At 45.0% G+C, this 13,972-nt stretch overlaps 1 protein-coding gene across 1 annotated transcript in view; it reads right to left on the bottom strand.

Moving 5' to 3' along the window:
* fbn2b (fibrillin 2b) overlaps positions 1–13,972 on the bottom strand; it is a 60,088-nt gene that overhangs the window by 3,048 nt on the left and 43,068 nt on the right. The window contains exons 21-64 of the mRNA XM_068318623.1: positions 13,293–13,430; positions 13,140–13,190; positions 12,833–12,958; positions 12,517–12,744; positions 12,132–12,257; positions 11,878–12,006; positions 11,611–11,736; positions 11,366–11,491; positions 11,077–11,199; positions 10,508–10,633; positions 10,188–10,313; positions 9,844–9,966; positions 9,617–9,739; positions 9,404–9,529; positions 9,174–9,296; positions 8,918–9,040; positions 8,547–8,708; positions 8,329–8,397; positions 8,096–8,221; positions 7,859–7,984; positions 7,619–7,768; positions 7,456–7,527; positions 7,238–7,363; positions 6,418–6,543; positions 6,207–6,332; positions 5,943–6,059; positions 5,641–5,769; positions 4,278–4,397; positions 3,999–4,124; positions 3,686–3,838; positions 3,516–3,581; positions 3,309–3,434; positions 2,861–2,980; positions 2,644–2,766; positions 2,364–2,495; positions 2,108–2,233; positions 1,749–1,955; positions 1,511–1,636; positions 1,273–1,395; positions 1,026–1,142; positions 811–939; positions 588–707; positions 256–487; positions 22–175 (exon numbers count right to left, since the gene is read on the bottom strand). Of these exons, the coding sequence (XP_068174724.1) occupies positions 22–175; positions 256–487; positions 588–707; positions 811–939; positions 1,026–1,142; positions 1,273–1,395; positions 1,511–1,636; positions 1,749–1,955; positions 2,108–2,233; positions 2,364–2,495; positions 2,644–2,766; positions 2,861–2,980; positions 3,309–3,434; positions 3,516–3,581; positions 3,686–3,838; positions 3,999–4,124; positions 4,278–4,397; positions 5,641–5,769; positions 5,943–6,059; positions 6,207–6,332; positions 6,418–6,543; positions 7,238–7,363; positions 7,456–7,527; positions 7,619–7,768; positions 7,859–7,984; positions 8,096–8,221; positions 8,329–8,397; positions 8,547–8,708; positions 8,918–9,040; positions 9,174–9,296; positions 9,404–9,529; positions 9,617–9,739; positions 9,844–9,966; positions 10,188–10,313; positions 10,508–10,633; positions 11,077–11,199; positions 11,366–11,491; positions 11,611–11,736; positions 11,878–12,006; positions 12,132–12,257; positions 12,517–12,744; positions 12,833–12,958; positions 13,140–13,190; positions 13,293–13,430 (5,672 nt within the window). The remainder of the gene's footprint in view (positions 1–21; positions 176–255; positions 488–587; positions 708–810; positions 940–1,025; positions 1,143–1,272; positions 1,396–1,510; positions 1,637–1,748; positions 1,956–2,107; positions 2,234–2,363; positions 2,496–2,643; positions 2,767–2,860; positions 2,981–3,308; positions 3,435–3,515; positions 3,582–3,685; positions 3,839–3,998; positions 4,125–4,277; positions 4,398–5,640; positions 5,770–5,942; positions 6,060–6,206; positions 6,333–6,417; positions 6,544–7,237; positions 7,364–7,455; positions 7,528–7,618; positions 7,769–7,858; positions 7,985–8,095; positions 8,222–8,328; positions 8,398–8,546; positions 8,709–8,917; positions 9,041–9,173; positions 9,297–9,403; positions 9,530–9,616; positions 9,740–9,843; positions 9,967–10,187; positions 10,314–10,507; positions 10,634–11,076; positions 11,200–11,365; positions 11,492–11,610; positions 11,737–11,877; positions 12,007–12,131; positions 12,258–12,516; positions 12,745–12,832; positions 12,959–13,139; positions 13,191–13,292; positions 13,431–13,972) is intronic.

Below are 13,972 nucleotides of genomic sequence, written 5' to 3'. Positions count from 1 at the left end.
TTTATTTTCCACAACAAATACCTTGTTTATCTCATTTTCATCAGCATTGCGTTTGTGTCGTCCGTTCTTCCCTCCTCCGTTGATCTTACACTCGTAGCAGGCCTCAGGAGAGAGACTGTCATCCTCATCACCCTCCGCAAACTGGCCCGGGAATCCAGAACCTGTTAAACAGTGACTGGGACAAGTGGAAAATAGAAGAAAGTTAAATACCGGTTTTCAGTTGAGAAAATCTAAATATTCGACAAATGTCCTCACCCCTGTCCAGCTCTGTAGAATCCTCCAGGACAGCCACACAGGTAACCTCCATCGGTGTTGGAGCAGCCGTAGATACAAGGGTTACTGCCTGAGCTGCATTCATTCACATCTTGGCAGCCGCCGGCGTTCTGCTCATAGTCAAAGCCGGAGGGACACACACACTTGAAGCTACCGAGGGTGTTGTAGCACGAGGCAGAGCCACACACTGATCCTCCCTGACATTCATTTTCATCTGCAGAGGAAAGAGAAAGCAGCGATAGAGAACTCATCTGTTGGGGTCCAGATATTCTTACATCAAAAATGAATATACAGACTGAGTCAGTGTGACGCACCCACACACTGGTTCCACTGGTAGTGCTGCACGTAGCCGTGTGGACATCCGCAGCGGTAGCCTCCCAGCATGTTCTGGCAGCCGTGCTGACAGCGGTGGTTACTGCCACATTCATCCACATCTAAGGAGAAAAAAATTCAGACTTTCAGTTTCTCTTTTAAGCACTAACACTAATGCAACTAAACTACGTGTCACTAAATGTACAAGTTACTGTTTGTGTGCACCTTCACACTCTATGCCTGTGCTGTCCAGAGAGAATCCTTTGGAGCATTCACAGTTGAAGCTGCCCGGTGTGTTGACGCAAGAGGCCCGGGAACCACACGCACTGTTTTGAGCGGAACACTCATTGTTGTCTGCAAAGATAAGGAGAAGCAGATGATAAGAGAGGTTTTTGGTGTGAGACAAAACATTCGGCGCTGATCTTCTCCCGGTTCCTCACCGACGCAGGCGGTCTGGTGCTGCGTGAATCCAGGAGGACACTTGCAGGTGAAGCCTCCAATGGTGTTGACGCACAGGAACTGACAGTTATGCTGCTTCGTTGAACATTCGTCCAAATCTTAGACAGAAAACATGTTGAATTTAATCAAAGAGGAACAAGGCATCATCACCGCATCATTTGACAGCACGTAATGGTTCCCATGAACTTATTAACGGCACACTAATGCACAGATGTAGAGGTGAGTAACCTTTGCAGGTCTTTCCATCTGGCTGTAGGGTGTATCCTCTGGGGCAAGAGCAAAGATAGCTGCCCTCTGTGTTCTTACACAGGAAGTTACAAGGCTTTGGAGACAGAGCACATTCATCCAAATCTGAAATATGAAGACAGAGAAAACTGTCAACACGGACTCATACCAGTGTTATCAATGATTCTGTGCCAATATTCAACATCTCTACAGATCTACCCAGACCAGAGGTCAGCCGTACCGATGCAGGAGGTGGCCGTGAAGTCAGTCTTGTAGCCCACGTTACAATGACAGCGGAAGGATCCGATTGTGTTGATGCACTGACCGTTACGACACAGATCGGGCATCACCTGACACTCGTTGATGTCTGATAGTAATATAATCGATTAAAAAACAGTTTTCAAAGAATTTCCTGATCAAAATGACTAAAAGCAAAATGAAACAAGCAGAAAGTTTTCCATTCCTCCTGCGCTCCTCACCTCTACCGTCTGTGGTGTAGCCCGGTCCCAGTGGACACATCCTCTTGTACTGTACGGTGCCGGGCAGGGGGCACAGCTCACACTGTGACCCCCACCCTCGGCCCGTGTTGCAGCAGCACTCAGACTTGGTCACGCTGCTCCTGCTGGTGGACGACTGCTGACACATCGTCTGCAGAACCTCTGTGTAGCAGTAGCCCTTACGGTTGTCTAAATACAAACGACAGTAAGACAGAGGAGGACAGATCATCTTTAGAAACAGAATAAAAAATATAGGACTTCTGGTCGCTAAGGCAGCGTAAAATTCATTAACTGAGCATGAAGGTGTGCGACAACATGTTTGTCTGCAGTGGCAAACTCACCAATACATTCGGTTCCAGTGGAGCTTGGCTCAAAGCCATCGTTGCATTCGCAGCGGTAGCTTCCCACCGTATTGACACAGCGCCCGTTCTTGCAGATGCCTGGCTTGGCGCGACACTCGTTCAGGTCTGGCAGCGTGCGGAGCAAAGGAGGAGAGGATGAGGAGGGCGAGGAGGAAGATACAACCAAAAACAACAGGAGATATTTGGTGACGACTGAGGTGAACGTCTCAGATTTAGCCACCACACGTCTACTCACCCATACATCCCTCCCCATCTGGTCGGCGCTGCATGCCAGGAGGACAGATGCACATGAAGGTACCAATCAGGTTTTTGCAGGTCATACCCTTGGAGTCACAATCATCCAGACCTTCAGAGCACTCATCCTGATCTGGAGGGGGGAAATGAGAGTTTGCATACGCAGTATGTATGAATAAAGCTTTAAGTGTTATTGAGGAATAATTACGTCCCACAGAAAAGGAAAGTAAACCCAGAGGAACTGGAGTCAGACAGATCAAACTGACATTCTGTCCTCTCACCTCTGCACATGCGCTGGTCGTCACGCAGAACGTAGCCAGCAGGACACATACACTCATAGGAACCGAAAGTGTTAACGCAACGGAAGGCACACAGCAGAGGATTCTGGGAGCACTCATTGATGTCTGGAGTGAAGAAGCAAGACAGATTAGAAAGCTGGAATTTAAATGATCAATAATACTGTAAATAAGAAGACAGATTTAAGCGTGTGTGTCTAACCTTCACATGTCATCATCGGTCCGGGTTCGAATCCCTCCTGACATGAACACTCGAAACCTCCCACCACATTGGTGCAGGTTCCATTTCCACATGGGTTTCCTATGGAACACTCATCAGTGTCTGGAGAAGAGCAAAGAGGGGGGGGGGAATCAATGAAATATTGATATGATACCTGATATTTAAGAGGAAGGTAGCGCCACTTTAAATGTTAGTCCAAAAATAGATCAGGTTGTGATGCTCTCATAGGCTACACACACCAGGGAAACAAAAAACAAGCCCTGAGGTCATCATTCATATAAAAGTAATACAGCAGCCATTGATTTTTCCATGTCTCCTGAAAACAATAAATACTAATATTACTTTTCTAGAATTCAGGCCTCATTTAGCTGTATAGTGTTTATAATGAAAAAAAATTTCAGTGTTAATTAAATCCCATAAATCATCTCACCAATGCAGTTGACTCCAGTGTAATCCAGATTGTACCCAAAGGGGCATTCGCAGCGGAACGAGCCATCGGTGTTGATGCAGATACCGTTCTGGCAGATGCCAGGGTTATCCAGACACTCGTTCATATCTGCAGGGAAGGTGAGAAAATTAGCACATTTTTAAGCACGTGCAAGCACCCAAGGAATAAAACCGACATTATAGCACTCACCTTCACGGGTCTCTCCTGGTCCAGGCAGGGCGCCGTGGCCGTAGGGACACAGAGTGTTAAAAGCAGCTGGAGACAGATTAAGAAAAGGTCAGCTTCATTATTTAACAAAAGTCTTTTGCAGTAATGTGTGTGTGTGTGTGTGTGTGTGTGTGTGTGTTTGTATTACATACCCTCACTCTCTCGTGGACACAGCTCACAGGGGAGCCCCCAGCCCTCACCAGGCATCTTGCTGCAGCAGCACTTGGCCTTGGTGGTGTTTAAAGCTTTGGGGACGGAACATTTTCCTGCCTCAAATTTGGTGAAACAGAAGCTCTCTCTGATATCTGCAATGAAAAAAATAAGAACCATTAAACGTGTTTCACGGCAGTTTAATCTGATGGATCTCCAAGTCCTTATGAGGAGACACAGAATCACAGATGACAGCGATAAATGGACACCATCCGTAACATCCGCGGGCCGTCTCTAAGCGGTAGCTTCTCTTACCGTAGCAGCGCCGTTTGTTGTCAGAGAGGACGAAGCCCGGCTGGCAGGTGCACTGGAAGCTACCGGGGGTGTTGGTGCAGGTGCCGTACTGGCAGATGTTGGGCTCCACCTCACATTCATTGATATCTGGGAGGGGAGGACAAAACAGAGAACAGGGGAGTGGAGACAAGTTTATTTGTGCCTTCGTTACGGCAGACCCTCGCTGTTTGACTACACGTGGAGCGTTTAATCAGGACTTGAGTTCTCTTTATGTTGTGTGTATGTTTTTGTGTGTCTCACCTATACATTGGTCATTTTGCACCTCGTAGCCAGGAGGACAGATACATCTGAACGATCCATCCAGATTCTGACAAGTTCCTGGAGAGCAGGTGCCGGGCAGACTCACACACTCGTTGATATCTGTGGAGAGAAGGGACAGAGAACAAATGCAGTGATGGCGTTTACTGACAGTGTGTACGAGGAGCAGTTTGGGATGGTGAGACAGCATACATGTCTTTGTTGGTGCTGCTGTTTTATAAAGATTAGCTAGTTTGGAAAGAAAAGCTGCTACTCATGCTCTTTATATCACAAACACCGTCCCACTACGTTATCCATTCTTATCACCATATGAAAAGATTTGCAACCTTTTCAACATCTCAATCCAAGAGACCTGACATCCCAACCATGTCCTCCCTCATAAAGTCAACCTGACATTGAGGGTTAGGGTTAGGGGTTAGGGTCGGGTTAGGGTTAGGGTTAGGTAAGGATTAGGGTTAGGGGTTAGGATTAGGTTAGGGGTTAGGCGATAGGGTTAGGGGTTGGATTAGGGTTGGGGTAGGGTTAGGGTTAGGTAAGGATTAGGGTTATGGCAGGGTTAGGGGTTAGGATAACGTTAGGGGTTAGGGGATAGGGTAGGGTTAGTGGTTGGGTTAGGGTTAGGCTTAGGTTAGGGGTTAGGGTAGGTTTAGGGTTAGGATTAGGGTTAGGGTAGGTTTAGGGTTAGGATTAGAGTTAGGGTAGGGTTAGGGGTTATGGTAAGGTTTAGGGTTAGGATTAGGGTTAGGGTAAGTGTAGGGTTAGGATTAGGGTTAGGGTAGGTTTAGGGGTTATGGTAAGGTTAGGGTAGGGTTAGAGTTAGGGATAGGGTTAGGGTTTTCTGAGACACTTCCTCCCAGGACTGTCAAAGACGACTCTATGTTTGACAGTAAGTCATATTTCTTTATTATTTCAAGTGTCTCATTGTTTCTCTATAGTCTGTCCTGTTTGAAATGTGTTTGTCATGGGATTGTCATTGAGTTATGTCCAGAAAGCCCTCATTCATTGCAAATCCAAGATTATGGGCTCAAGAACAAAAATCCTTATGAAGCAAAAAGTAGCACATCAAGATTTGGTTATGTGTGGAAAGTTCGGTGAAAGGGTACAGAAAAGTTTTTTGATATTTGCTCCAGAACAAGAAACAACCAGAATGATCTAAATTATAATGGAAAAGTAAAAATAAAAATCACTTTAAACTGTTCGGTCGTTTTAAATTGAAATTTCAGTGAAAAAACATTGAACAGTTTTTGAGTTGTGCTCTGGAAACGAAACATGACGGGTGAGAAGAACTCCTGTATCCTCTACTCAGTTTGTGGTAAGAAATATAACCATTGAATCACTGACTTACCGACACAGTTCTTTCCATCCGGCGTGTTCTCATAACCCTCATGGCAGAAGCACTGGAAGGAACCCAGTCCATTGATGCACTGTCCATTCCTGCACACTTGGCCCTGGAGAGCGCTGCACTCATCTATGTCTGTAAAATACACATAAAACAAGACATATTTGGGTTTTGTTTTGTTTTCTGCTGACATGAAGCCTTAATGGTAGCAGAAATGACTGGTCGCTCTGTCAATTCCAAACTTGTGTCAAGACTTTGACTTTTGACCATGTTGACCTTCATGGAGCCCATGAATAAATCTCCCTCACCCATGCAGTCGTTATTGTGAGTGAGCTCAAAGCCGAGGAAGCAAAGGCAGTTGTAGGATCCCACTGTGTTTTTACAGGTGCCGTTACCACATGGCTGCCTGTCACATTCATCAATGTCTGAAATACATAGAAAAAAACCACAAGAACATTAAAAAAACAACAACATATAAACCATCAAATAAAATATAAAACGTGGCTACTTTTGACTATCCCGCAGGTTTACACGCATCAGTGTGTTGGTTTAGTTTCACACTGAGCTCTTACCCATGCACATGGTCTGGTCAGCAGTAGCTTTGAAGCCATTGTGGCAGAGACAGCGATAGCTTCCCTGTGTGTCGATACACTCTCCATGGCTGCACACATTAGGAATCTCCTGACACTCATTCCGGTCTGAGGGAGAAAAACAGATAAAAAGCATTAATATATATATATATATATACATATATTGTGTGTGTGTATGTGTGTGTGGACTCACCCACACAGGCCCCGCTGGGGGAGAGTTTGAAGCCGGGCGAACACTCGCAGCGGTAGCTGCCTGGAATGTTGATGCAGTTGGCGTTGCGTTGGCACAGGTTGTCCCCACTGTTACACTCATCAATATCTACACAGGAGGAACAGAGGAAGAAACAAAGGACATCAATCACAGGCTCCATAACTGTCTGGTCGGAGCACACAATTAGCGGAGGAGAGCGTTTGAAAAAACTCAAAGGCTTCACTTTGGCTCTGCAGCTCAGGCAGTCTCTGGCAGGCTGTTCGTGATTGAAGGTCCAGGCAGACCATTCCAATTTAGAGCCACTACACTTGTCTTTCCAAGGGCATTATTCATGTGGGGGAAAAGCAGCATTAACTCCACTGAGTGGACTGCTTGTAAAAGTGCCTCCCCACACAAGATTTTGTAATTTATGCTGACATTTGGTATGAATATATAGATGTACCCGGAGTTCATTTTGGATTAAGAGGACAGGGAGTGTGACTCAGAGTGTAGCAGTGTAATTATATATGCAAGATCCAGTTTGTGTGTGTGTTTGTTTGATTTAGGGCAGAGAAAGTGAGAAGAGTTTGAGCCAACAGTGTGATTATATAGGAAAGGAGACGCAAAAAAAGATTATGCAGTACGTCCAGAAAAGATAGAGAGATAAAGAGATAAACCTCTGTGTGACTGACAGGACAAATAAAGCAAAACAGAAGGAAATGTACTCGACACAACTGTACGCATGATGCTGTTAGGGCTGTATTTCCTTGTAAAATTAAAGTCATAAGACATAAGGAATCATTTTGTGAAGCCTGGGTTTTACCTTCACATATGAGCAGGATATTGTTGTAGCTGAAGCCCATCGGACATTCACAGCGGAAGCTCCCGATCTGGTTGATACACACTCCGTTGGCGCAGATGCCAGGAATCTCCCTACATTCATCAATATCTGCATAAATCAATAACACACAAGATGTTAGAATACACACTGGACCTCGGAACCAGTTCATCTTGTATTGAACAGCAGAGCTTTGTCCGTACCAACAGGCTTTCCGGTGTGAATGTCAATGATGAACCCAGGAGCCTGGTTACCACACAGTAACTGGTACTCAGCTGAAACAGGATGATGAAAGTGACTTACACCAATACAGCACTGCCATATAAAGGTCTTCATGCGTATTTCAGGGCATTTATTGCGACTCACTGGTAGCAGGAGTTGGACACGCCTCACACGGCTTGTTCCAGGCTTTGCCCACATTGTAGGCGCAGCAGCACATCTTCTTGGTCATGTTGAAGGACAGCTCATTCTCACACGTGTCATTGAAGTTGCGGTAGCACACACTCTTCCTCATGTCTGTAGAAGACGTAGGAACACAATCTGTTAAAGTGAAAGATGGCCATTTCTCCCCTCTTTTCAAACAGTCAGATTGCCTCCACCACTCACCCATGCAGTTGTTTCCTCCATTCACCTGCATGTATTCAGGAGGACACACACAGGTGTAGTTACCCAGAGTGTTGTAGCAGGTACCAGGTCCACAAATCCCAATGTGGGTCGTGCACTCATCGATATCTGCTCGTAAATATGATGGTAGAAAAATATGAACACTTTTTTTTCTTCTTACACTCGATCATCTACATTGAACTAAATTAAAATTCTTCCTCTTCCTCTTCCACTTCTTACCCTCACAAATTCGAGTCCCCTCATTGAGATAGTAGCCGGCTGGACACTCACACTGGAAACTACCAAATGTGTTAATGCAGATCCCACCTTGGCAAAGACCTGGCAGCTCCTGGCATTCATCAATATCTAGACAACAATTTGTTGTTGTTAGATCCATAGGTGACAGCTTCGTATTGATTTTATGTTAGAGCACGTTTTTAAAAAGCACAAAACAGAGAAAGATGAAGGGTTACCTTCTAGGATGACAGTGATGGGGTTGGGTCTGAACCCCTCTCCTCCTGGACAAAGGGTCTTATATTCCGCTACAGACAAGATCGGAAAGAAAAAGCAAGCAAGTTAGTCAGATTTCTGTTTTAAAATAAAAAAAACAACAACCCAAAAACAAACATGATGCAAGCTTTCAGGATGTCTTGCATGATAAACTCTAATCAGCATCTGTCGTGGTGCGTACTGGAGTTGGGGGCGGGACACTGTTCACAGGGGTTTCCCCAGGCTCCGCCCAGCGAGCAGCAGCAGGAAGCTCGGGTCACGCCCACGCCGATCTCTGCACTGCAGGAGATCCCTCCATCGCCACGGTCCAGGATGTCCAGGAAGCAGTTACCAACACGCGTGTCTGAGAAAGACGGAACGAAGACATGGCTGAGACACGTGAAAGCTAAGTGGCTGCCTTCAAGTTTTTACTGCGTTAAAGAAAGAGACGAGAAATTCTAGCATCCAGTCTTCATCTGAGCCCAGTCCAAACTTTAACAGAATCTCAAAATGGGAAAATCCTTTTCTAAAGGCCACAGTTTAGGCCTACGACACACATAAAGTGTGACTCACCCACACAGCCCACTCCAGTTGGGTTGAGCTCAAAGTCAGCGGGGCAGTTACACAAGTAGCTCCCTGGAGTGTTCACACAAAGTCCGTTGATGCAGTTCACTGGGTCAGCACACTCGTTGATGTCTGTGGTACACACACAAAAATTAAGTTATACACACCAAAGTCTGCTTTTCATATGTCTTAACCATTTAGTTTAGTTGGTATGGGGTAAGAAAGGAAACCAACACGAGGTATTATCCAACCACAAAGTGCTCACCAGTGCAGTTTCCTCCGCTGCGGTCCAGTTCGTAACCATCATCACACACACAACGGAACATCCCTGGAAGGTTCTGGCATGATCCGAACACGCAGATGTTTTGGAAATTACACTCGTCAATGTCTGCGTGTAAACACATCAGAGAGGAGGGAAAAATGTTACACAAGCCGAAAGCAAACACAAAAAAAACGAGAGAGGAGAGCAAAAACGCGTTCAGCTGAAAGCAGCACCTTGGCAGGCCTTGCTGTCCTCAGTAGGAGTGAAGCCCATCTCACACTCGCAGCGGTAGCCACCCGGAGCGTTTAGACACTGGCCGTTCTCACACAGGTTCACATTGTCTGCACATTCATCCATGTCTGAAAGGTAGAGGAAAAATACATTAAAACCTGAGGAGCTAAAAGTATTCAATAGAATTTGTGTAGAAAAAGTTTCATCAATCTAACCAGAGCAGGAGAAGCCGTCTCCGTTGAAGCCTTCCTTGCAGGTACACCTGTAGGACCCGGGTGTGTTGACACAGTCTGCGTTAGGGTTGCAGTTGTGGTCCTCTGCAGAGCACTCGTCTTGATCTGCAGGAAGAGAAAGAAAGAAAAAAAATCATTGAGTGGATTTATTTTGGCGGATTTTATTTTATTTTATTTTGTCACACAAGACATTGTAGACGTGTACTCACCCACACACTTGATTCCGTCTCCCACCCAGCCATCTCGACAGCGACACTTAAAGCTTCCGGGTACATTGATGCAAGCTGAGTGCATGTCGCAGTTGTGCGCCCCAATCTCACACTCATCAACATCTGCATAGGTCAGAGATCAGATATTGTGATCAATTATTGTAATTTATAAGCAGGCAACAGAACACATTTCACATTTGTGTTATAAAATATTTGTTTAATATTTAATATTTTGCTCTTTGCTTCATTTTCAATTCTGTACAAACTGTAGGCTGTAGGGTTCTGCATTCATGGGTGAACTGTACCGACACTAAGGATGTGTGTGTGTGTTTGTGTGTGTGTACCTGTGCAGCCTGTAGATCCCTTCTTGACAAAGTATCCCAGCTGACAGTGGCAGATGAAGGACCCTTTGGTGTTCTCACAGTCGCCATGGAGACATATGTTTGGGTTCAAGTCACACTCGTTCACATCTGGACAGACGGAGGTGGACAGGCATGATTAAAATTTTAACATTATGGCCTTCAGAAAGATGAGTGACAGAAAAGGAGGCTGGAGGATTGAATCTCACAGATGAGACGTAATAAATATTAAGATATTTATTAAGATATTCACAAAAACAGGCTTAAAATGACACAAAACTGGAAGGTACTTGAAGTCTTCGTACCTATACATGTCCTCATGTCCATAGAAGCCATGAAGCCATCATAGCACAGACAGCGGTACTCCCCGGGTATGTTAGTGCACTGGCCTCCGTCGCAGATCTCTGGCGTCTCCTCGCACTCATCAATGTCTGAGAGAAAGGGCAAATTACATTTCAGTGTCCTATAGGAGGCAACACACAGCAGGACAGGCAGCCTTTATATTTATGGGAACACTCTCATCTTCTCATAAGACCCATTGAACTCTAGATCATGTTTTACTTTTCTTGAGTTTTATCCATTGATTATATGCTCGTAAATCTGCAGTGTGCAAAACAATGTCTGATGATTTATATCAAAAGCTGACATCACATTTTTATACATCATGAGTCAAACTGCTGACTTTGTTGAGGCGATGAAATGATGGGTGTGAATGACGCCTCGAACTGTTTAGTTCCAAGTTATATATAAGCTAATAAAGAAGAGGGTATTTTTCATGAATAAAAACTGTTAAATATAGGTTTAATTATATGATGTTATTTTTGGTCCTAACGGTCGCCTGCAACACAGATCTTGCACACATCCAGTGTTTTACCTGCACAGGTCCTGAGATCAGGCATTAGCGCGTAGCCCTCGCTGCAGCTGCACTCGTAGCTTCCCTCTGAGTTGGTGCAGTGGGTTTCACAGCCTCCGTTCATGATGGTGCACTCATCAATGTCTGCAAAGGAAGACCACAAATTCAGTCCGGCAGTCCTGGATGTCGTTACATTCGACTTACAAAAGCAAATTGTAAGCAGGATCGGTGCACGACTCGATCTTGAATTCGATTGCCTAAATATCCAACGGTGGTGGAAGGTGTTTGCGTTTATGTTTGTTCCACTCACCTACACAGCCCTGCCGGTCGGGTGTGGCCTGGTAACCGGTGTCACAGGAGCACTGGTAGGTTCCTGCCATGTTGACACAATGGCCGTTCCTGCACAAGTTGTCACTCAGCTGGCATTCATTCACATCTGAGAGGGTCAGGAAATGAGGAAGGAACATCAGGCGTGATACAGTATTGTACCTCAAGGTAAAACTGAATATTAGTAAAACACCAGTGTATAGAAAACAAAACTACAGTACGTCGCACCTTCACAGGCAGATCCGTCAGTGCTAAGCGAGTGTCCAGGGGGACATTCACACTCATAACTCCCTTCTGTGTTGAGGCAGGATCCTCCACGACACAGCAGGGGGTTTCTCTCACACTCATCAATGTCTGGAGGAAGACGAGGAAGGTGAACGCAGGAGGAAAAGGGTGAAAAAAGGAAGAAAGTACATTGAGGTAATGGATGGTGTACATATATACCATCATATTATTTATTGTACAATGTTGAGTGTGAATTTGTTTCCAAAGTACCCATGCAGTTCTTCATCATCATGAAGCCGCTCTCGTAGCCCTCGAAACATTCACACTCAAAGCTTCCCGGTGTGTTGACACAGGTCCCATGACCACACAGGTCCGGAGAGATGCGGCACTCATCGATATCTGACAAACAAAATGGTACGTCACCAACGGCTTACGAATCAGGATGGTACGTATGATAAGTGAGAGTATGCAAGCAAAAACTTTAAAACTGAATATGAACAGCACTCTCTGCTAGTCAGTCTTACCTGTGCAGTTCCTCTCTTCTGCTGTCAGAGCAAAGCCACTGTTGCAGCGACATTTAAAGCTGCCGATTGTGTTCCGGCAATGTCCATGAGTACAAAGACCCTGGAAGACTTTACACTCATTCACATCTGGAAAGGATGACGCACATTATGATTGTAAATTAAAAAATTTGATGCAATTTGATGCAATTGTGATGGCCTAGAGTAAGTACAAAAAATCTTCTCTTTTAAACCCATAATAATAATAATAATGATAATGATAATGATAATGATAATGATAATGATAATGATAATGATAATAATAATAATAATAATAATAATAATAATAATAATAATAATAATAATAATAATAATAATAATAATAATAATAGCAATAACATCTCTGTACCTTTGTAGAAGGGCCTGCCAGTCAGGATGTCTCCTCTGTTGGCGAAGCCGGGGCCTCGGGGACAAATGGCTCTATAGTCAGGTGTTCCTGGTTTGGGACATTCCTCGCAGTCGATGCCCCAGGCGGCGCCCACCGAGCAGCAGCACATGTCCACACGGTATCGCCCCGGCAGAGGCGCGCCACACTCGTCCTCGTGCCACTTCATGTAGCACTGCTCACTGCGCAAATCTAAAAGAGTCGGTGATAAAGTCGTTCCAGTTACATTATTCCACCAGAAATAACAGTGTCATTGGACTGTATGGTGCAGTCCTCTTACCCACACAAGTCCGCCCGGTGCTATCCAAGGTGAGGCCCTCAGCACACTCGCAGCGGAAAGAGCCCTGGGTGTTAACACACCGGCCATTTGTGCAAACTCCAGGGAATACCTCACACTCATTAATGTCTGCAGGGGCATTTAAAGAACCATCATTACAAGGTGAACTACCCTAAAAACATTCATACCTATTTCTGTTTTTCAATACATATCTGCCGGGAGACCATGAATGAACAACACAAGGACATAAAGAACATTTTAAAACTACTGCAGGAGGTCTAACATTCACCAGAGTGTTGAACGTTATTACCTTCACAGACAAGACCCTTCATACGAGCAAAGCCCCGAGAACAGGCGGTGTCTGAGGACGCATGAAAAGAACAATAAAGGGAAGTAAAGGAGCTATAACAAAGTACAAGACGGATGGATGTGGATGTGGATGGACGTGTGTGTGAGGACTGACCGATCTCACAGGGTTCACAGGGGCTGCCCCAGGCGGCTCCCAGTGTGGAGCAACACTCAGACTTCAGCGTGGCTCCGTTGATGTTCACCTCACAGCGGCTGTCTTGCATGGTCAGCCAGCAGGTGCTCTTCATGCTGTCTGTGGAGCCGAGGAACCAACGGAACACGCTGATTACAGACGCCTAATGAGCACTTCTTGTTAGATGACATTCAGTGTTTTTGAGTATACTCCAGGAAATGTGTTGGATGTTGTTCCCTCTGCATGAACTGTATGACCTGTGTGTGTGTGTATGTGTATTTGTGTGTGTTTGTCGGGGGGGGGGGGTTGCATTTGGCAGCTGTCAGCTCTCCTTGTTGCCAAAAAACCTGTCTTCAGCTTCAAGCTGTGCAGAGTAAAAACCATTAATCATTACATTTAATCCTGCGCTACTGCATTCTGAAAGAATGCACATTCATAAAATAGACGCTTTTTTTTGTGGTTTTTTGTGGTTTTTTTCAAAAACCAAAAAACCACCCAAACACAGAATTACAATACAATGATCTTCCCTTTACTCCCACACTGGGAAGAACTCCAAATGACTGTGGAATATAAAACAGAAGTGAGCCAAACCAGAAGACCTGGTGGAGCTTCCAGAGAAACAACTCATGCAATATGCATGAGTATTTATTTAAATAGTCATT

Source organism: Antennarius striatus, chromosome 7, assembly GCF_040054535.1.
Source record: "Antennarius striatus isolate MH-2024 chromosome 7, ASM4005453v1, whole genome shotgun sequence".
Classification (NCBI taxonomy): Eukaryota; Metazoa; Chordata; class Actinopteri; order Lophiiformes; family Antennariidae; genus Antennarius; species Antennarius striatus.
Note: the sequence above shows the minus strand (reverse complement) of the source record. Positions and strands in the feature narration are given on the sequence as shown.